This window comes from Schistocerca americana, chromosome 3, assembly GCF_021461395.2.
Source record: "Schistocerca americana isolate TAMUIC-IGC-003095 chromosome 3, iqSchAmer2.1, whole genome shotgun sequence".
In the NCBI taxonomy this organism is placed as follows: Eukaryota; Metazoa; Arthropoda; class Insecta; order Orthoptera; family Acrididae; genus Schistocerca; species Schistocerca americana.
This window is the reverse complement of record NC_060121.1, coordinates 946,864,361-946,886,208: the sequence shown is the minus strand read 5'-3', so window position 1 is coordinate 946,886,208 and position 21,848 is coordinate 946,864,361. Positions and strand designations below refer to the sequence as shown.

At 43.1% G+C, this 21,848-nt stretch overlaps 1 protein-coding gene across 1 annotated transcript in view; it reads left to right on the top strand.

Moving 5' to 3' along the window:
- The window catches only part of LOC124605114 (platelet binding protein GspB-like), a 298,012-nt gene that overhangs the window by 61,013 nt on the left and 215,151 nt on the right, over window positions 1-21,848 (top strand). Inside the window, exon 11 of the mRNA XM_047136572.1 lies at window positions 4,995-5,196. Within this exon, the coding sequence (XP_046992528.1) occupies window positions 4,995-5,196 (202 nt within the window). The remainder of the gene's footprint in view (window positions 1-4,994; window positions 5,197-21,848) is intronic.

The window sequence follows — 21,848 nt, the reverse complement described above, 5'->3', positions numbered from 1 at the left end:
TGCTTCTGGCTACAGATGTGTGGCTGGGCGCCACTATCTAAATTGCTCCGGTTCGGAAATATCGTAGATCCCCAGGGCTGATGCACAGAGCAGTCTGAGTTGTAGTGGGGAGGTGGGTAGTCTCCACGTGACCTGTGTTTACGTTTAGTGATTTTGCTGTTTCCTCTTTGTTTACTGCTCTCACCTTAAATGAAAACAGAATGGATTTCTGTAGCTGGGAGCTACCAAATGAATTAAAATACGTTCGCATAATTACGGAAGGCTAAAATATGTTGTTAGTTTCAGGTTTTATTTTCACCTTTCTGACAGTCAAGCATTAGTCACCTTGCAGAACAATGATGTTATTTTTGTCGGTTTGCTAAAGAAATTTGGTTTTTATTAATATTTTGTGCTGTGGCAGTCAATTTATTTGAAGCGAAGTGTTTAATTTCACACTGTTGGCTAGTTTCAACCGTTTGCTGCATTTCAAGTGCACGTTTTCCATCTTCTACCTCGTATAGCATTATGCCATAATAAAGAACCAAACATTAGATAATACAGTACTGGTACTCTAGAAAATTTACATCCGAATCTGGACATACGATTGAGCACTTTAAGCCGAATTATGCATTTTAGTATAGTTAATGAAATTACGATGCTCCTGAAGTATCCTTTGATGTCTTGTTTCTTTTATGGCATAATGCAAGATCTTTTAATATTTTACACGTACGAACATGCAGGCTTCCTGCGTCATTGTAGCTGCGCAGACGCAGTGACACCTGTTATTTGGCGCGCTCTGGCAACTGCTGAAATGAACCAATTTCTAACAGGTCACAGGAAAATATTGCGAATGGTGGTTTGAAAAGTGTTACTTTCAAAGTAAATTTCCTTTTACGCAAGATGAACTATGTACGAGAATGTACGATGAATTTCTTAAATCACAGAGCATTTGACTCTCATTTAAAAATCAACTTTTTGAAGATGACCATCTAGAAGAATTTCAAGGCCAGAAGATCAGACATTTTATTTAAAAAAAATTTACTGGCACATTTGTGTATCACGTGCAAAATGATGAGCATTATATGTGGAAGCCTAGCTTCTCTTGCAGCTTATTAATCTTAGAGACCAGTATTATTTGTGAAAGCTTTGTTTTTCATCTAACAAAACTATGTATATTAATTTAAACCATTAACTTTTCTTTTTGTGTGTTCGCGCTACTTACGAGTAATCTTGCTATTGGTTGACTACACTACGTGTCCTGTGCTGTCATCAGCTGCCGAGATTGCGTGACATGAGCTATGGCTGGCTTACAGAAGCATGTTGCAATCTCGATTTCATTGCTTCGGAAAGTAACATGCAGTGTTTGGTGGAATTCGAATTTATACCTCCGTAAAACGAAGAAATGCAGCGTACATGTTGCTGGAAATCAAAGATCTTTCCAAAACGTGTTCCCCCGGGTTTTGTTTTCTAAAGTGCCGGCAAATTCTACGTCTGTGTAGAAAACCATAAACATTCTAAGGATTGATAAGTTTTACAGTGCCGAGGAAAAGTATACTGTCATTTAACACGGAAAAAGTGTATTTTCATTTGGGAGAAAGTGTATTTTCAACTGGGAAATTTGGGAAAAATCCGGGAATTTTTTTTTCCTTGTCCACGTATACACCCTGCAATATTTCACAGAGTCCACACTAGAATTTTGTTATGCATCCTGTAGGACCATTTGCACGCACGATTAATCATGGTACCTCCTGTTAAGACGCACTAACACCCACTGGTACCTTTCTCCTCCAGACCTCATTAGTGTGAACATAATTTGTGAGTACCTTATAATAGTTTCTCTCAAAATCTGTGAAATCATTCTCTGCAGCTAAATTGTCTGAGAGACAAACAAACATTTAATCATTGGCTCTCCCCTCACTTCAGCCAGTAACCTTTGGCGAAATACGGTCAGGCATCCAGCATTGGATGCATTGATGTCTAAGGATGTTTTGATGGTTGGGATAGACTCCTGGACTGGACTGAAAAAGATCTGATTTCATCCAATGTCTCCTGCTGTTCCAGTTGCCAGTGTCTTGTTCTGCATATTGAATTATGTTAAAGTGTTTTCTTTTGGGGGGGGGGGGGGGGGGCAACTTGATGCTTATTGTCCCATGGACTTCACATAGAATTGATATTTGTGGCACTAATGACTTGCTGACAAGTCTCTCCCAATGGGAATTGCCCCATCCCCCAACCCTCATGCATACACACACAGAAAAGATTTAGTGTTTGTACACTGAGAGTTCTGTTGCTGTTGCAACAAGCTTGATGCCTGTCACATGCAGAGAAACACACAGATGCTTGGCCTTCTGAGGGCCTATGCCATGTACCTGGGAACTTTAAGCTCTCAGGTTTTCAAATCTCATCTGATGCAGTTCCCAGGAATCACTCTTTCATTCTCATCCTGTCTGTATGGCAAGTCCCCTGACCCGTGGTTCTGGGTGACTTTCCTGAAATCTACCCCTTTTCCTAGACCTCTCCAGTCCTTTTCCTCCACACCTCTTCCTTTCCCTTCAACCCTGCTCCCTAAAGTAGTAAAGTAGGAGCCACTGGCTCCAAAAGCTTGCCAATTACAGCCGTCTTTTACGTGTGTGTTCTGTCACCGCTTGATGAGTAGATTTTTTATCTATCCAATTAAATATTTTTATATGAAGGACAATGTGCATGTACCTGTGTGTGTAATTGCTGACTTGTAACAGCAAGAAGGGTCTTGAAAAGTACATTTGAAGCAAGTGAGACTTGTTTCACATTGTATGAAAGCCTGTAGATCAGGTTTTTACAACAAATGTGCCCTTGGAGCAAACTGTGAGCAGCAAGGTGTGAGCACAGAGTGCAGCGAGCACAGGACTCCCACTATCTGCAAGGAACAGAGAATGGGGAGCCGAATGGAGAGTCGAGTGAAGGACATAACAGCTGCCGACACATGTTTGTCAGTCAATTTAAATCTGTGATCAGCTACATGGAAATCATTACATGAAATTTTATTGCTACAAACTGTTATCTTATTAACATGTACTTATACTTTTTTCTTAATTTACTTTGTGAGTTGTTATACAAAAACGAAATTGTTGAGGTGTGAGATTCTTAGTTCTTGAACTTTCCCCTTAGCAATTGCTTCTGTGTAGGAGTAATTATTGTTGTGAAATTTAGATGCAATGTGCAGTTTGGGTTTCAATGTGACTGCCGTATGCTCAGGCGCATTGTCTTACGTTTTGTTGCAATGAACAGTTGTTCAGAAGCAAATGGCGCACCAAACATTGATTATTATCATAGCAGCCTGTTTGTGCAAACGAGAAAATCCATCCTGATGGACTCCTCTGTAGAATTCCAAGATGTTTTTCTTGTACTGACATTTGTCTTTGTATTGTCTGTTACACTGCAGGTCAATAATTTCTAGTTGTTGTTCAAGACAAATTCCTTCAATATTCACTGAATATGGAGAGGAGAACAGATCTAAATCACTTTCTGATGCCATCAGATCTTGAAAACGTTACTCAAATTGTCCCTTAAGGGATACTAAAATTGTGATTAATGTTGAAAGTGTTTTTTAACAACAGCATCTTGTACAGCCGATAATTTAGGGAAATGAGCTAGATTTCCTTTTACCCACTGCTGTTTTCCATACCTATCATTTTGTGTGAACAGGTAAGAATCCTCGCACAGGGGATTGAGATACGAAGACTTTCTCAGTGTTACATAGTGGCTTCTCGCCATTGCTGCTATTAGGTGGCACTGCTGTCAAAACCGACACACTCATATTTCATATGTGGCACTTCTCCCATGTTGCTGTGGGCATGGTGCTTGTGCATTTCCCTCACTCGCCTCCATGCCGCAACTGCTCGACTTGCAAGTAAGAAAGTGAGTGGGCACGAGTGCTCATGCTCGAAATCTGCACGTTGTTAAACCCTGCTTTAGAATTGGTATTAGAAATGAAACGTGCTCTGTCTACAGGATGTGTGTTGTCGTTTAATGGAGTGCTGAAGAACTAAATGGACTCAGTTAGTCGGAAAAGACTTGGCGTGTCAGATTGGCCTAACTGTACCACTTTATGGCATGTAGCAGCAGAGAAGTCAGGAGCCACATAAGAGCTAAGTGTGCAAGATTTAAGATTGTCTTTATAAATGGGAAGTTGAACGCAACCCTATAAATGGGAAGTTGAACGCAACCCTGAATGGGATTCTGGTGCAGTTGAGTGCACAGTAGACAGTATTGATTGTGAAAACTCAATAAAATTTCAGAGAGATTTCCGAAGACATAGTTAAGTTCCCTGGCCATGGAGCTCTGATATAAGCTGGACATTAATAAATTTTGTAAATCTTCACTAAACTGTCTGACATATTATAATAAAGAGTAAATGTCAAAGATGTAAGAAGAGGTTTTTTGTTTCCCTACAAATAGAAGTACACTGACAGTTTAAGTGAGCAAAAAAATATCAAATTGTGTATTCTTCTGTATTATTGTTTATTCAGACAGTAGAAAGTACTTCGTGTTTTTCATTAATTTATTACTTTATTTTGGGGGTTTGTAATGACACTGGATTTTTTTTTTTGGGGGGTGGGGGGGGGGGGGACCGAACAAATCAACACAATTTTTCATTCATTGATTAAAGTGCAATCACAATACACAAAAAACTACTTTATGTGCTGCCAGATGACACGGTATGTGAATCAGTTCAGGTTAAGAATCACAGTACATGAAGAATATCACCACCTTTTTCGTCTCCATTCTCGTGCTTAGCAGTAAAATTATGTATGCCAATTATAGTTTCCATCTTACCTTTCTAGTATCAAATTAATCAAAACACATGTTTTTTCAAGACATAGCCATACTTCTGTGACAACAGTAGCAATGACACGAGTACTGAAAAATATTTTTGCTGTATTGGGAAACTAACACTGTCTGATACATTAAGGCAAGTTGGTCGACACAGTGAACTTCCTTACAGGATCATTTATTATTTTTTTTTATTTTTTAAGTTCCAGATTCCGTTGAAAAGCAGGCAAAGGCCCTTGAAATGATTTCACTATATTTTGAAGTTGTTCAATGGTTCATGAATGCAGGATTACTCCCGGAGTTTCCAGATGATGGTGTGACATATGGAGGAGATCTACTGATGGAAGATCACCACAAACTTCTGCCATATCCTGCATCTGTAATTAAGAAGTTCTACGAGGACAGGTGAATAAATATTTCAGTAGCCGATGTAGTGCCTTAACTGTTTACATTATTTATATTCCACCAAGAACATTCGATTACCATAATCACATTGTTTTAAGTTCTTTAACTTTAGATATTTCATTTGACATTACAAACCCATTGCATAGGCAACAAAGTTTTCTTTGGGAAAAAGTGAACAGTAAGCTGAATGATCATAGCAGAAAATCTGATGTCTTATCTTCTTACTGTAGGAATGATTATTAGAACAGTTGTGTTATGTTAATAAAAAATGGAAAAAAATTAATTTAAAGTATAGTGGAATTGCATTATTAGACATGTTCTGCTTGTACAAATTTAGGCTTTTCGGACTTCTTCTCTTACATTTCGAGGACACCAGTGCATGTCAAAAAATGAAGAAAATCCTCCTTAGTTGGTTCCACATGACTTCAACAAAAAAACTTACTACTGTTGTTAAATATACTCTTATTTATACACACACATGATACATAACGCTCGTAATACATCATACTTTAGCCGTACATCTTTACTGTCCTGTATACTAGTGTGTGTAAAAAACAAAATAATGTACTAAGAAAAATTAGTGATGGTTTTTTCATCCATCTGCACCTTACTGCGCATTCATAATTAATGTCTTTGCCAACGCTCACTATGGGTAAGATAGATACTGCCTACAGGAAAATTAAAAAGACCTTTGGAGAAAAGAGAACCACTTGTATGAATATCAAGAGCTCAGATGGAAACCCAGTTCTAAGCAAAGAAGGGAAAACAGAAAGGTGGAGGGAGTATATAGAGTGCCTATACATGGGCAATGTACTTGAGGACAATATTATGAAAATGGAAGAGGATGTAGATGAAGATGAAATGGGAGATATGATACTGCGGGAAGAGTTTGACAGAGCACTGAAAGACCTGAGTCGAAACAAGGCCCCGGGAGTAGACAACATTCCATTAGAACTACTGACGGCCTTGGGAGAGCCAGTCCTGACAAAACTCTACTATCTGGTGAGCAAGATGTATCAGACAGGCGAAATACCCTCAGACTTCAAGAAGAATATAATAATTCTGATCCCAAAGAAAACAGGTGCAGACAGATGTGAAAATTACCGAACAATTAGTTTAATAAGTCACGGATGCAAAATACTAACACGTATTTTCTACAGACAAATGGAAAAACTGGTAGAAGCTGAGCTCGGGGAAGATCAGTTTAGATTCCGTAGAAATATTGGAACACATGAGGCAATACAGACCCTACGATTTATCTTAGAAGCTAGATTAAGGAAAGGCAAACCTACATTTCTAGCATTTGTAGACTTAGAGAAAGCTTTTGACAATGTTGACTGGAATACTCTCTTTCAAATTCTGAAGGTGGCAGGGGTAAAATACAGGGAGCGAAAGGCTATTTACAATTTGTACAGAAACCAGATGGCAGTTATAAGAGTCGAGGGCCATGAAAGGGAAGCGGTGGTTGGGAAGGGAGGGAGACAGGGTTGTAGCCTATCCCCGATGTTATTCAGTCTGTATATTGAGCAAGCAGTGAAGGAAACAAAAAAAAAAAAAAAAATTCGGAGTAGGTATTAAAAGCCATGGAGAAGAAATAAAACTTTGAGGTTCGCCGATGACATTGTAATTCTGTCAGAGACAGCAAAGGACTTCGAAGAGCAGTTGAACGGAATGGACAGTGTCATGAAAGGAGGGTATAAGATGAACATCAACAAAAGCAAAACGAGGATAATGGAATGTAGTCAAATTAAGTCTGGTGATGCTGAGGGAATTAGATTAGGAAATGAGACACTTAAAGTAGTAAAGGAGTTTTGCTATTTGGGGAGCAAAATAACTGATGATGGTCAAAGTAGAGAGGATATCAAATGTAGACTGGTAATGGCAAGGAAAGCGTTTCTGAAGAAGAGAAATTTGTTAACATCGAGTATTGATTTAAGTGTCAGGAAGTCTTTCCTGAAAGTATTTGTATGGAGCATAGCCATGTATGGAAGTGAAACATGGACGATAACTAGTTTGGACAAGAACAGAATTCAAGCTTTCGAAATGTGGTGCTACAGAAGAATGCTGAAGATTAGATGGGTAGATCATATAACTAATGAGGAGGTATTGAATAGGATTGGGGAGAAGAGAAGTTTGTGGCACAACTTAACTAGAAGAAGGGATTGGATGGTAGGACATGTTCTGAGGCATCAAGGGATCACCAATTTAGCATTGGAGGGCAGCGTGGAGGTTAAAAATCGTAGAAGGAGACCAAGAGATGAATACACTAAACAGATTCAGAAGGATGTAAGTTGCAGTAGGTACTGGGAGATGAAGAGGCTTGCACAGGATAGAGTAGCATGGAGAGCTGCATCAAACCAGTCTCAGGACTGAAGACCACAACAACAACATGGTCAATTGGGGTTTCATTTTTTGTTTTTAATAAATTTTAACTTTACAATACCCTGGGGATATTTCACCATGTACCGCAGGGGAGTGTCATAAGACCGTTGCTATTCACAATATACATAAATGACCTTGTGGATGACATCGGAAGTTCAATGAGGCTTTTTGCAGATGATGCTGTGGTGTATCAAGAGGTTGTAACAATAGAAAATTGTACTGAAATGCAGGAGGATCTGCAGCGAATTGACGCATGGTGCAGGGAATGGCAATTGAATCTCAATGTAGACAAGTGTAATGTGCTGGGAATACATAGAAAGATAGATCCCTTATCATTTAGCTACAAAATAGCAGGTCAGCAACTGGAAGCAGTTGATTCCGTAAATTATCTGGGAGTATGCATTAGGAGTGATTTAAAATGGAATGATCATATAAAGTTGATCGTTGGTAAAGCAGATGCCAGACTGAGATTCATTGGAAGAATCCTAAGGAAATGCAATCCGAAAACAAAGGAAGTAGGTTACAGTACGCTTGTTTGCCCACTGCTTGAATACTGCTCAGCAGCGTGGGATCCATACCAGATAGGGTTGATAGAAGAGATAGAGAAGATCCAACGGAGAGCAGCGCGCTTCGTTACAGGAACATCTAGTAATCGCGAAAGCATTGCGGAGATGATAGATAAACTCCACTGGAAGACTCTGCAGGAGAGACGCTCAGTAGCTCGGTATGGGCTTTTGTTAAAGTTTCGAGAGCATGCCTTCACCAAAGAGTCAAGTAGCATATTGCTCCCTCCTAGGTATATCTCGCGAAGAGACCATGAGGATAAAATCAGAGAGATTAGAGCCCACACAGAAGAAGCATACCGACAATCCTTCTTTCCACGAACAATACGAGACTGGAATAGAAGGGAGAACCGATAGAGGTACTCAAGGTACCCTCTGCCACACACCGTCAGGTGGCTTGCGGAGTATGGATGTAGATGTAGATGTACCTACACAATTGCCTGCACACTGTACATTGACATGGTATGGAGATGTATAGTGTTTTTTTTTTTACATGTACATATGTACATTTGCCAAGAGGGGTGGATGACCTTTGTTTGTTGGTTTCTCTTTTATTTAATGGATTGGATATGCCAGCTTATCCTATGTATGTTAAAGTTATAGAAGAAATTGAAAGATTTTATGCATAATATGGTAGTCCATTACATATGCTCGTTTGGTTTCCAGTGAAAATTCACACAAGTATTGAGTTACAACAATATACATAACATGATAGCTTATACGTATGGCTGATATTCCAGCCAATTGCTTATATTACGAACATAAATTTCTTAAGTTTAAAACGTGATAAATTTTTTCATTAGCTGTGTTCTGTTACTACAGTTTGTTTGTTGGTTTCAACTTACCTCCGTTCACATCACACTTACAAATTAATTACATAGCACACTGTTAGGGTACAATACAAGCATACTTCATTTTATAGGTAGGCTTTTATTACTTATGGGAGCTTATTTTTTCCTTAGGTAGTTGTTGTTGTTGTTGTGGTCTTCAGTCCTGAGACTGGTTTGATGCAGCTCTCCGTGCTACTCTATCCTGTGCAAGCTTCTTGGAGGTAGAAAAACATTCAAAATAGGACTAAAACATTACACATTGCTGGCCTAACTATACTTGGTGCCGCCTCCTTTGTTTGGGAGGGAAGAAAGGAAATACTCATCTACTGGTTCAAGGATTTATAAGGAAATGCTACTTATACAATCATGGACTGGTTTCCAAGGAACTTTCATTTCTCGGAAATAGTGTGTACTGAGTAATCACTCACGTAGCATCATGTTTCTTCATGAGCTAGTGCTGTTTACTTCAATTCACGTTTATCTTAGTGTGACATATGAAGAAGCTTCAACCATTGTAGACTTATCTTTCTTGAGTACCTGGAACGTCATTATCCAAGCTTTCAAGTGACTCGATAAAAATTAATTGGTTTTTGGAAAATAAATTGCTTAAATGTTTATGTGCACCCTGCATTGAGTAGGTACTGATACACGTCCAGCAGATATACTGTGACAAAGCATATATTTATTTTTCGTTGCCTTATGACCTTTGTATAAATATCCTTATAACTAAATTGTTTACTCGAGATGCAGCCTGTTTCTTCATTCGTTACCTGCTACTCTCGACATAATTCTCTTCTGCGCCGTGATGATGCACTGGTCAATGAAAGAAAAAAACGTAAAACTAATTAAATTACGTAGCTTGGTGGCCACTGATATATTTGGTCATTACATCCGTCCGCAGATATTTCAATACTTTGTTTAAATTCATAGACATTCGTTTATTTTGTTACCCATTATGATCATTTACCCTGCAAAGAAAATTATTTGACATTTCTTACGGTGTTTTGTAGTTTCGCCTTAGCTTATACATCTCCTATATTTTTTCATAATGCTTCCTTTTACTTGTAAATACATTGTATTTGGTATTTAATTAAATCTCTGTGTAGATATATCTATAGGTTTCTTAGTTCTTAAGGCAGTAGATGTAATTGCGCAGTATTTCGATTTACTTTGTATTTAAGTTAGGTTCATGTAAATATCGTGTTCCTATTTGGTTGCGCCATCCGCCAGTCTGTCGCGACTGTGCACAGGTCAGTGCCTTCCCCCTACTTCTGATATCAACGCGTATTGTTGAGCGCTTATTGTTGAGTGCAGACAGCTGAGTCATCAACTAATTTTGTTTCTACTTTTTATTACTGTTGATTTTATGCTTACATGTACAAACCAAAAGAATTCCTTATGCCTATACACATTACTTTATCTTAAAATACACTCCAGAAGAAAAAAATTATACTAAGAGTTTTGTACACTATGTAATCTTGTGATAGAAATAAGAAACGCTACCTAGCTTCATCATTCTATAAAAGCTTTTATAACTTTGTGAGGGTGGAGACACTTCTCTCTTCCTGTTTTCTCATGGGTTAATCTGTATGTCCCAAGGTATGGTATTTTGGAAATTGTATATGATCCTGAATAGAGCAGTTGTCACTTATTCAGTTTGCCAAATTCTGTCAATTTAGGGTGCGTCTGTAAGAAGACTCTTTGCCCTTCAGAAAATTGTGTAATACATTTCACTTTCTTATTATAAATTTTCTTTCTATACTCGGCCCCGTTTTCTAGTACGAGGGCTATCCACAAAGTACATTACGTTTTGGAATTAAAAATAAAGTAAGTATTGGAATTTTTTTTATTATATACAGATGAAAGCCACACTTAAATACTACTTTTCTACATAGTTGCCATTTAAATTAAGGCACTTATCTTAGTGATGGACGAGCTTGGAAATTCCTTCATTGTAAAATTCGGCCGCCTGCGTCTTCAACCACGTGGTTACCTCTTCTTGAAGCTCTGCGTCGTCATCAAAACGCTGCATAGCCAACCACTTCTTCATTGCTGGGAATAAGTGGAAGTCGCTCGGTGCCAGGTCGGGACTGTACGGCGGATGAGGAAACAACTCCCACTTAAAAGATTCGAGAACTTCACGAGTGGCATTTGCCGTGTGGGCCCGGGCGTTGTCGTGAATCAGCAAGATCTTTGAGCCCAACTTTCCCCTGCACTTGTTTTGTATTGCTCTTCTGAGGTTGTGCAGAGTTTGGCAATACCTTTGAGAATTTATTGTAGTGGGTCTTTCCAGGAAATCTGCAAAAATGACACTTTTTCTGTCCCAAAAGAGGTAACCACGTGGTTGAAGGCGCAGGCGCCCGAATTTTACGACGAAGGAATTTCCAAGCTCCCCAATCGTTGCGATAAGTGCCTTAATTTAAATGGCAACTATGTAGAAAAGTAGTATTTAAGTGTGGCTTTCATCTGTATATAATAAAAAAGTTTCCAATACTTTATTTTTAATTCAAAAACGTAATGTACTTTGTGAATAGCCCTCGTATAATCGTGGCTTGTTTAATTTTGTCGTGTAGTGTCATTTCTGTAGTGGGTACTTTTGGTATGGGCAACTCCCACCCATTCGTTTGGTTTGTCCGGAACATCAACTTATTAGGTGTGAAACCTGTTGAAGAATGTGGAAGCTTATTGACAACTTGCATGAAGGGAGTTACATATTCTACCCATCAGGTGTGTTTGTGAGTGGGTAATAAACTGGTTAAATTCTTTAAAGGCTCGTTCTACTGGGCTTGCTTCTGGGTGAAAAAAACTTACTAATACATATTTTATGCCCTGTGAGTTCATAAATTGTTTCCACTTTTGCCCAAAGAAATATATCAATATAATAGAGGGAAACAATCCACGCGGGAAAAATATATTTAAAAACAAAGATGATGTGACTTACCATACGAAAGAGCTGGCAGGTCGATAGAAACACAGACACATACATACACACAAAATTCAAGCTTTCGCAACAAACTGTTGCCTCATCAGGAAAGAGGGAAGGAGAGGGAAAGACGAAAGGAAGTGGGTTTTAAGGGAGAGGGTAAGGAGTCATTCCAATCCCGGGAGCGGAAAGACTTACCTTAGGGGGAAAAAAGGACGGGTATACACTCGCGCACCCGCGCGCACACACACACACACACACACACACACACACACACACACACACACACACACACACACACACAGACACGTGTCATTCAACATCATCTTTGCCTCTGCACTTCCGCCTCGACTGACATCTCTGCCCAAACTCTTTGTCTTTATATATATATATATATATATATATAAAGAAAGATGATGAAACTTACCAAACAAAAGCGCTGGCAGGTCGATAGACACACAAACAAACACAAACATACACACAAAATTCTAGCTTTCGCAACCAATGGTTGCCTCGTCAGGAAAGAGGGAAGGAGAAGGAAAGACAAAAGGATATGGGTTTTAAGGGAGAGGGTAAGGAGTCATTCCAATCCCGGGAGCGGAAAGACTTACCTTAGGGGGAAAAAAGGACAGGTATACACTCGCACACACACACATATCCATCCACACATACACAGACACAAGCAGACATTTGTAAAGGCAAAGAGTTTGGGCATTTTTTGGGCAGAGATGTCAGTCGGGGCGGATGTACAGAGGCAAAGATGAAGTTGAAAGACAGGTGAGGTATGAGCGGCGGCAAATTGAAATTAGAAATTAGCGGAGATTGAGGCCTGGCGGATAGCGAGAAGAAAGGATATGCTGAAGGGCAAGTTCCCATCTCCGGAGTTCTGACAGGTTGGTGTTAGTGGGAAGTATCCAGATAACCCGGACAGTGTAACACTGTGCCAAGATGTGCTGGCCGTGCACCAAGGCATGTTTAGCCACAGGGTGATCCTCATTACCAACAAACACTGTCTGCCTGTGTCCGTTCATGCGAATGGACAGTTTGTTGCTGGTCATTCCCACATAGAACGCTTCACAGTGTAGGCAGGTCAGTTGGTAAATCACGTGGGTGCTTTCACACGTGGCTCTGCCTTTGATCGTGTACACCTTCCGGGTTACAGGACTGGAATAGGTGGTGGTGGGAGGGTGCATGGGACAGGTTTTACACCGGGGGCGGTTACAGGGGTAGGAGCCAGAGGGTAGGGAAGGTGGTTTGGGGATTTCATAGGGATGAACTAAGAGGTTGCGAAGGTTAGGTGGACGGCGGAAAGACACTCTTGGTGGAGTGGGGAGGATTTCATGAAGGATGGATCTCATTTCAGGGCAGGATTTGAGGAAGTCGTATCCCTGCTGGAGAGCCACATTCAGAATCTGATCCAGTCCCGGAAAGTATCCTGTCACAAGTGGGGCACTTTTGGGGTTCTTCTGTGGAAGGTTCCGGGTTTGAGGAGATGAGGATTTGGCTCTGGTTATTTGCTTCTGTACCAGGTCGGGAGGGTAGTTACGGGATGCAAAAGCTGTTTTCAGGTTGTTGGTGTAATGGTTCAAGGATTCCGGACTGGAGCAGATTCGTTTGCCACGAAGACCTAGGCTGTAGGGAAGGGACCGTTTGATGTGGAATGGGTGGCAGCTGTCATAATGGAGGTACTGTTGCTTGTTGGTGGGTTTAATGTGGACGGACGTGTGAAGCTGGCCATTGGACAGGTGGAGGTCAACGTCAAGGAAAGTGGCATGGGATTTGGAGTAGGACCAGGTGAATCTGATGGAACCAAAGGAGTTGAGGTTGGAGAGGAAATTCTGGAGTTCTTCTTCACTGTGAGTCCAGATCACGAAAATGTCATCAATAAATCTGTACCAAACTTCGGGTTGGCAGGCCTGGGTAACCAGGAAGGCTTCCTCTAAGCGACCCATGAATAGGTTGGCATACGAGGGGGCCATCCTGGTACCCATGGCTGTTCCCTTTAATTGTTGGTATGTCTGGCCTTCAAAAGTGAAGAAGTTGTGGGTCAGGATGAAGCTGGCTAAGGTAATGAGGAAAGAGGTTTTAGGTAGGGCGGCAGGTGATCGGCGTGAAAGGAAGTGCTCCATCGCAGCGAGGCCCTGGACATGCGGAATATTTGTGTATAAGGAAGTGGCATCAATGGTTACAAGGATGGTTTCCGGGGGTAACAGACTGGGTAGGGATTCCAGGCGTTTGAGAAAGTGGTTGGTGTCTTTGATGAAGGATGGGAGACTGCATGTAATGGCTTGAAGGTGTTGATCTACGTAGGCAGAGATGCGTTCGGTGGGGGCTTGGTAACCAGCTACAATGGGACGGCCGGGATGATTGGGTTTGTGAATTTTGGGAAGAAGGTAGAAGGTAGGGGTGCGGGGTGTTGGTGGGGTCAGGAGGTTGATGGAGTCGGGTGAAAGGTTTTGTAGGGGGCCTACGGTTCTGAGGATTCCTTGAAGCTCCGCCTGGACATCAGGAATGGGATTGCCTTGGCAAACTTTGTAAGTAGTGTTGTCTGAAAGCTGACGCAGTCCCTCAGCCACATACTCCCGACGATCAAGTACCACAGTTGTGGAACCCTTGTCCGCCGGAAGAATGACGATGGATCGGTCAGCCTTCAGATCACGGATAGCCTGGGCTTCAGCAGTGGTGATGTTGGGAGTAGGATTAGGTTTTTTAAAAAGGATTGAGAGGCAAGGCTGGAAGTCAGAAATTCCTGGAATATATATATATATATATAAACAAAGATGATGTGACTTACAAAATGAAAGTGCTGGCTGGTCAACGGACACACAAACGAATACAAACATACACACAAAATTCAAGCTTTCGCAACAAACTGTTGCCTCAGCAGGAAAGAGGGAAGGAGGGGAAAGATGAAAGGATGTGGGTTTTAAGGGAGAGGGTAAGGAGTCATTCCAATCCCGGGAGCGGAAAAACTTACCTTAGGGGGAAAAAGGACGGGTATACACTCGCGCGCACACACACACACACACACACACACACACACACACACACACACATCCATCCACACATATACAGCCACAAGCAGACATATAACCATAACTATAACTATATAATAGAGGGAAACATTCCACGTGGGAAAAATTATATATAAAAACAAAGATGAGGTGACTTACCGAACGAAAGCGCTGGCAGGTCGATAGACACACAAACAAACACAAACATACACACAAAATTCAAGCTTTCGCAACAAACTGTTGCCTCATCAGGAAAGAGGGAAGGAGAGGGGAAGACGAAAGGAAATGGGTTTTAAGGGAGAGGGTAAGGAGTCATTCCAATCCCGGGAGCGGAAAGACTTACCTTAGGGGGAAAAAAGGACAGGTATACACTCGCACACACGCACATATCCATCCACACATACAGACACAAGCAGACATATATAAAGACAAAGAGTTTGGGCAGAGATGTCAGTCGAGGCAGAAGTGTAGAGGCAAAGAAGTTGTTGAAAGACAGGTGAGGTATGAGTGGCGGCAACTTGAAATTAGCGGAGATTGAGGCCTGGCAGATGACGAGAAGAGAGGATATACTGAAGGGCAAGTTCCCATCTCCGGAGTTCGGATAGGTTGGTGTTGGTGGGAAGTATCCAGATAACCCGGACGGTGTAACACTGTGCCAAGATGTGCTGGCTGTGCACCAAGGCATGTTTAGCCACAGGGTGATCCTCATTACCAACAAACACTGTCTGCCTGTGTCCATTCATGCGAATGGACAGTTTGTTGCTGGTCATTCCCACATAGAATGCATCACAGTGTAGGCAGGTCAGTTGGTAAATCGCGTGGGTGCTTTCACACGTAGCTCTACCTTTGATCGTGTACACCTTCCGGGTTACAGGACTGGAGTAGGTGGTGGTGGGAGGGTGCATGGGACAGGTTTTGCATCGGGGGCGGTTACAAGGATAGGAGCCAGAGGGTAGGGAAGGTGGTTTGGGGATTTCATAGGGATGAACTAACAGGTTACGAAGGTTAGGTGGACGGCGGAAAGACACTCTTGGCGGAGTGGGGAGGATTTCATGAAGGATGGATCTCATTTCAGGGCAGGATTTGAGGAAGTCGTATCCCTGCTGGAGAGCCACATTCAGATTCTGGTTCAGTCCCGGAAAGTATCCTGTCACAAGTGGGGCACTTTTGTGGTTCTTCTGTGGGGGATTCTGGGTTTGAGGGGACGAGGAAGTGGCTCTGGTTATTTGCTTCTGTACCAGGTCGGGAGGGTAGTTGCGGGATGCGAAAGCTGTTTTCAGGTTGTTGGTGTAATGATTCAGGGATTCCGGACTGGAGCAGATTCGTTTGCCACGAAGACCTAGGCTGTAGGGAAGGGACCGTTTGATGTGGAATGGGTGGCAGCTGTCATAATGGAGGTACTGTTGCTTGTTGGTGGGTTTGATGTGGACGGACGTGTGAAGTTGGCCATTGGACAGGTGGAGGTCAACGTCAAGGAAAGTGGCATGGGATTTGGAGAAGGACCAGGTGAATCTGATGGAACCAAAGGAGTTGAGGTTGGAGAGGAAATTCTGGAGTTGTTCTTCCCTGTGAGTCCAGATCATGAAGATGTCATCAATAAATCTGTACCAAACTTTGGGTTGGCAAACTTGGGTAACCAAGAAGGCTTCCTCTAAGCGACCCATGAATAGGTTGGCGTACGAGGGGGCCATCCTGGTACCCATGGCTGTTCCCTTTAATTGTTGGTATGTCTGGCCTTCAAAAGTGAAGAAGTTGTGGGTCAGGATGAAGCTGGCTAAGGTAATGAGGAAAGAGGTTTTAGGTAGGGTGGCAGGTGATTGGCGTGAAAGGAAATGCTCCATCGCAGCGAGGCCCTGGACGTGCGGAATATTTGTGTATAAGGACGTGGCATCAATGGTTACAAGGATGGTTTCCGGGGGTAACAGATTGGGTAAGGATTCCAGGCGTTCAAGGAAGTGGTTGGTGTCTTTGATGAAGGATGGGAGACTGCATGTAATGGGTTGAAGGTGTTGATCTACGTAGGCAGAGATACGTTCTGTGGGGGCTTGGTAACCAGCTACAATGGGGCGGCCGGGATGATTGGGTTTGTGGATTTTAGGAAGAAGGTAGAAGGTAGGGGTGCGGGTTGTCGGTGGGGTCAGGAGGTTGATGGAGTTAGGTGAAAGGTTTTGCAGGGGGCCTAAGGTTCTGAGGATTCCTTGAAGCTCCGCCTGGACATCGGGAATGGGGTTACCTTGGCAAACTTTGTATGTGGTGTTGTCTGAAAGCTGACGCAGTCCCTCAGCCACATACTCCCGACGATCAAGTACCACGGTCGTGGAACCCTTGTCCGCCGGAAGAATGACGATGGATCGGTCAGCCTTCAGATCACGGATAGCCTGGGCTTCAGCAGTGGTGATGTTGGGTGTAGGATTAAGGTTTTTTAAGAAGGATTGGGATGCAAGGCTGGAAGTCAGAAATTCCTGGAAGGTTTGGAGAGAGTGATTTTGAGGAAGAGGAGGTGGGTCCCGCTGTGACGCAGGACGGAACTGTTCCAGGCAGGGTTCAATTTGGATGGTGTCTTGAGGAGTCGGATCATTAGGAGTAGGATTAGGATCATTTTTCTTCATGGCAAAGTGATACTTCCAGCAGAGAGTACGAGTGTAGGACAGTAAATCTTTGACGAGGGCTGTTTGGTTGAATCTGGGAGTGGGGCTGAAGGTGAGGCCTTTGGATAGGACAGAGGTTTCGGATTGGGAGAGAGGTTTGGAGGAAAGGTTAACTACTGAATTAGGGTGTTGTGGTTCCAGATTGTGTTGATCGGAATTTTGAGGTTTTGGAGGGAGTGGAGCTGGAAGTGGGAGATTGAGTAGATGGGAGAGACTGGGTTTGTGTGCAATGAGAGGAGGTTGAGGTTTGCTGGAAAGGTTGTGAAGGGTGAGTGAGTTGCCTTTCCGGAGGTGGGAAACCAGGAGATTGGATAGTTTTTTGAGGTGGAGGGTGGCATGCTGTTCTAATTTACGGTTGGCCTGTAGGAGGATGCTCTGAACAGCCGGTGTGGATGTGGGAGAGGAAAGATTAAGGACTTTTATTAAGGATAGGAGTTGACGGGTGTGTTCATTGGCTGAGTTGATGTGTAGGTGAAGGATTAGGTGGGTGAGGGCAATGGATTGTTCAGTTTGGAACTGGTATAGGGACTGATGGAAGGAAGGGTTGCAGCCAGAGATGGGAACTTTAAGTGTGAGGCCTTTGGGGGTGATGCCAAATGTCAGACAAGCCTGAGAAAATAGAATATGGGAGCGTAATCTGGCTAGGGCGAAGGCATGTTTGCGGAGGGAATGTAAATAAAACTTAATGGGGTCGTTGTGGGGGTGTTGTGAGGGTGACATGGTATTAGAAGGTGGAAAGTGTAACATGAGGTGAAATGAAAATGAAAATAAAAATAAAAATATATGGGGAGAGATAAAGGTGAACCGGAAAGTAACTGGAGATCTGGAATGAAAAAAGGTGAAAAGGTGTTGGTTACAGCTGGGCTATGTTGGACTTGGGTTGGTAGGAAGAAGGTAGAAGGTACCGTAATCTGCTATACTATTTTATCCCGCCTATATATATACTAAATAATACGTAACCCACTTCCAAACCATAACCAAAAAATTTTTTTTGCCGCTTTCAGCACTACCGCCGCTATAATATCCACCGTTTCTAGTTCACAAACAGCTCCTTTCACCTTTTAAACAACCATTTCGGCCAGTTCTAATAACATTCGCTTTATTTCCATTTCCGTTTTTCCCATATCACTTATAATTTTTAGCCGCTTCCCACAGGTTTTAACGTCATTATTTCTTCGTCAGACAATTGTTAGCCTCATTTTCATAATCTGCCACCACAATACCACTCCTTTTAATATACTACACGCAGTTTTTTCGAAATTTTCCCTAATTTCTCCGTCCCTTAACGTGTTTTGGCGGCAACACAACCACCTAACCTTTATGCACATCGTTGTCTACCAACCCAAGTCCAACATAGCCCAGCTGTAACCAACACCTTTTCGCCTTTTTTCATTCCAGATCTCCAGTTACTTTCCGGTTCACCTTTATCTCTCCCCATATATTTTTATTTTTATTTTCATTTTCATTTCACCTCATGTTACACTTTCCACCTTCTAATACCATGTCACCCTCACAACACCCCCACAACGACCCCATTAAGTTTTATTTACATTCCCTCCGCAAACATGCCTTCGCCCTAGCCAGATTACGCTCCCATATTCTATTTTCTCAGGCTTGTCTGACATTTGGCATCACCCCCAAAGGCCTCACACTTAAAGTTCCCATCTCTGGCTGCAACCCTTCCTTCCATCAGTCCCTATACCAGTTCCAAACTGAACAATCCATTGCCCTCACCCACCTAATCCTTCACCTACACATCAACTCAGCCAATGAACACACCCGTCAACTCCTATCCTTAATAAAAGTCCTTAATCTTTCCTCTCCCACATCCACACCGGCTGTTCAGAGCATCCTCCTACAGGCCAACCGTAAATTAGAACAGCATGCCACCCTCCACCTCAAAAAACTATCCAATCTCCTGGTTTCCCACCTCCGGAAAGGCAACTCACTCACCCTTCACAACCTTTCCAGCAAACCTCAACCTCCTCTCATTGCACACAAACCCAGTCTCTCCCATCTACTCAATCTCCCACTTCCAGCTCCACTCCCTCCAAAACCTCAAAATTCCGATCAACACAATCTGGAACCACAACACCCTAATTCAGTAGTTAACCTTTCCTCCAAACCTCTCTCCCAATCCGAAACCTCTGTCCTATCCAAAGGCCTCACCTTCAGCCCCACTCCCAGATTCAACCAAACAGCCCTCGTCAAAGATTTACTGTCCTACACTCGTACTCTCTGCTGGAAGTATCACTTTGCCATGAAGAAAAATGATCCTAATCCTACTCCTAATGATCCGACTCCTCAAGACACCATCCAAATTGAACCCTGCCTGGAACAGTTCCGTCCTCCGTCACAGCGGGACCCACCTCCTCTTCCTCAAAATCACCCTCTCCAAACCTTCCAGGAATTTCTGACTTCCAGCCTTGCATCTCAATCCTTCTTAAAAAACCTTAATCCTACACCCAACGTCACCACTGCTGAAGCCCAGGCTATCCGTGATCTGAAGGCTGACCGATCCATCGTCATTCTTCCGGCGGACAAGGGTTCCACGACCGTGGTACTTGATCGTCGGGAGTATGTGGCTGAGGGACTGCGTCAGCTTTCAGACAACACCACATACAAAGTTTGCCAAGGTAACCCCATTCCCGATGTCCAGGCGGAGCTTCAAGGAATCCTCAGAACCTTAGGCCCCCTGCAAAACCTTTCACCTGACTCCATCAACCTCCTGACCCCACCGACAACCCGCACCCCTACCTTCTACCTTCTTCCTAAAATCCACAAACCCAATCATCCCGGCCGCCCCATTGTAGCTGGTTACCAAGCCCCCACAGAACGTATCTCTGCCTACGTAGATCAACACCTTCAACCCATTACATGCAGTCTCCCATCCTTCATCAAAGACACCAACCACTTCCTTGAACGCCTGGAATCCTTACCCAATCTGTTACCCCCGGAAACCATCCTTGTAACCATTGATGCCACGTCCTTATACACAAATATTCCGCACGTCCAGGGCCTCGCTGCGATGGAGCATTTCCTTTCACGCCAATCACCTGCCACCCTACCTAAAACCTCTTTCCTCATTACCTTAGCCAGCTTCATCCTGACCCACAACTTCTTCACTTTTGAAGGCCAGACATACCAACAATTAAAGGGAACAGCCATGGGTACCAGGATGGCCCCCTCGTACGCCAACCTATTCATGGGTCGCTTAGAGGAAGCCTTCTTGGTTATCCAAGTCTGCCAACCCAAAGTTTGGTACAGATTTATTGATGACATCTTCATGATCTGGACTCAGGGAAGAACAACTCCAGAATTTCCTCTCCAACCTCAACTCCTTTGGTTCCATCAGATTCACCTGGTCCTTCTCCAAATCCCATGCCACTTTCCTTGACGTTGACCTCCACCTGTCCAATGGCCAACTTCACACGTCCGTCCACATCAAACCCACCAACAAGCAACAGTACCTCCATTATGACAGCTGCCACCCATTCCACATCAAACGGTCCCTTCCCTACAGCCTAGGTCTTCGTGGCAAACGAATCTGCTCCAGTCCGGAATCCCTGAATCATTACACCAACAACCTGAAAACAGCTTTCGCATCCCGCAACTACCCTCCCGACCTGGTACAGAAGCAAATAACCAGAGCCACTTCCTCGTCCCCTCAAACCCAGAATCCCCCACAGAAGAACCACAAAAGTGCCCCACTTGTGACAGGATACTTTCCGGGACTGGACCAGAATCTGAATGTGGCTCTCCAGCAGGGATACGACTTCCTCAAATCCTGCCCTGAAATGAGATCCATCCTTCATGAAATCCTCCCCACTCCGCCAAGAGTGTCTTTCCGCCGTCCACCTAACCTTCGTAACCTGTTAGTTCATCCCTATGAAATCCCCAAACCACCTTCCCTACCCTCTGGCTCCTATCCTTGTAACCGCCCCCGATGCAAAACCTGTCCCATGCACCCTCCCACCACCACCTACTCCAGTCCTGTAACCCGGAAGGTGTACACGATCAAAGGTAGAGCCACGTGTGAAAGCACCCACGTGATTTACCAACTGACCTGCCTACACTGTGATGCATTCTATGTGGGAATGACCAGCAACAAACTGTCCATTCGCATGAATGGACACAGGCAGACAGTGTTTGTTGGTAATGAGGATCACCCTGTGGCTAAACATGCCTTGGTGCACAGCCAGCACATCTTGGCACAGTGTTACACCGTCCGGGTTATCTGGATACTTCCCACCAACACCAACCTATCCGAACTCCGGAGATGGGAACTTGCC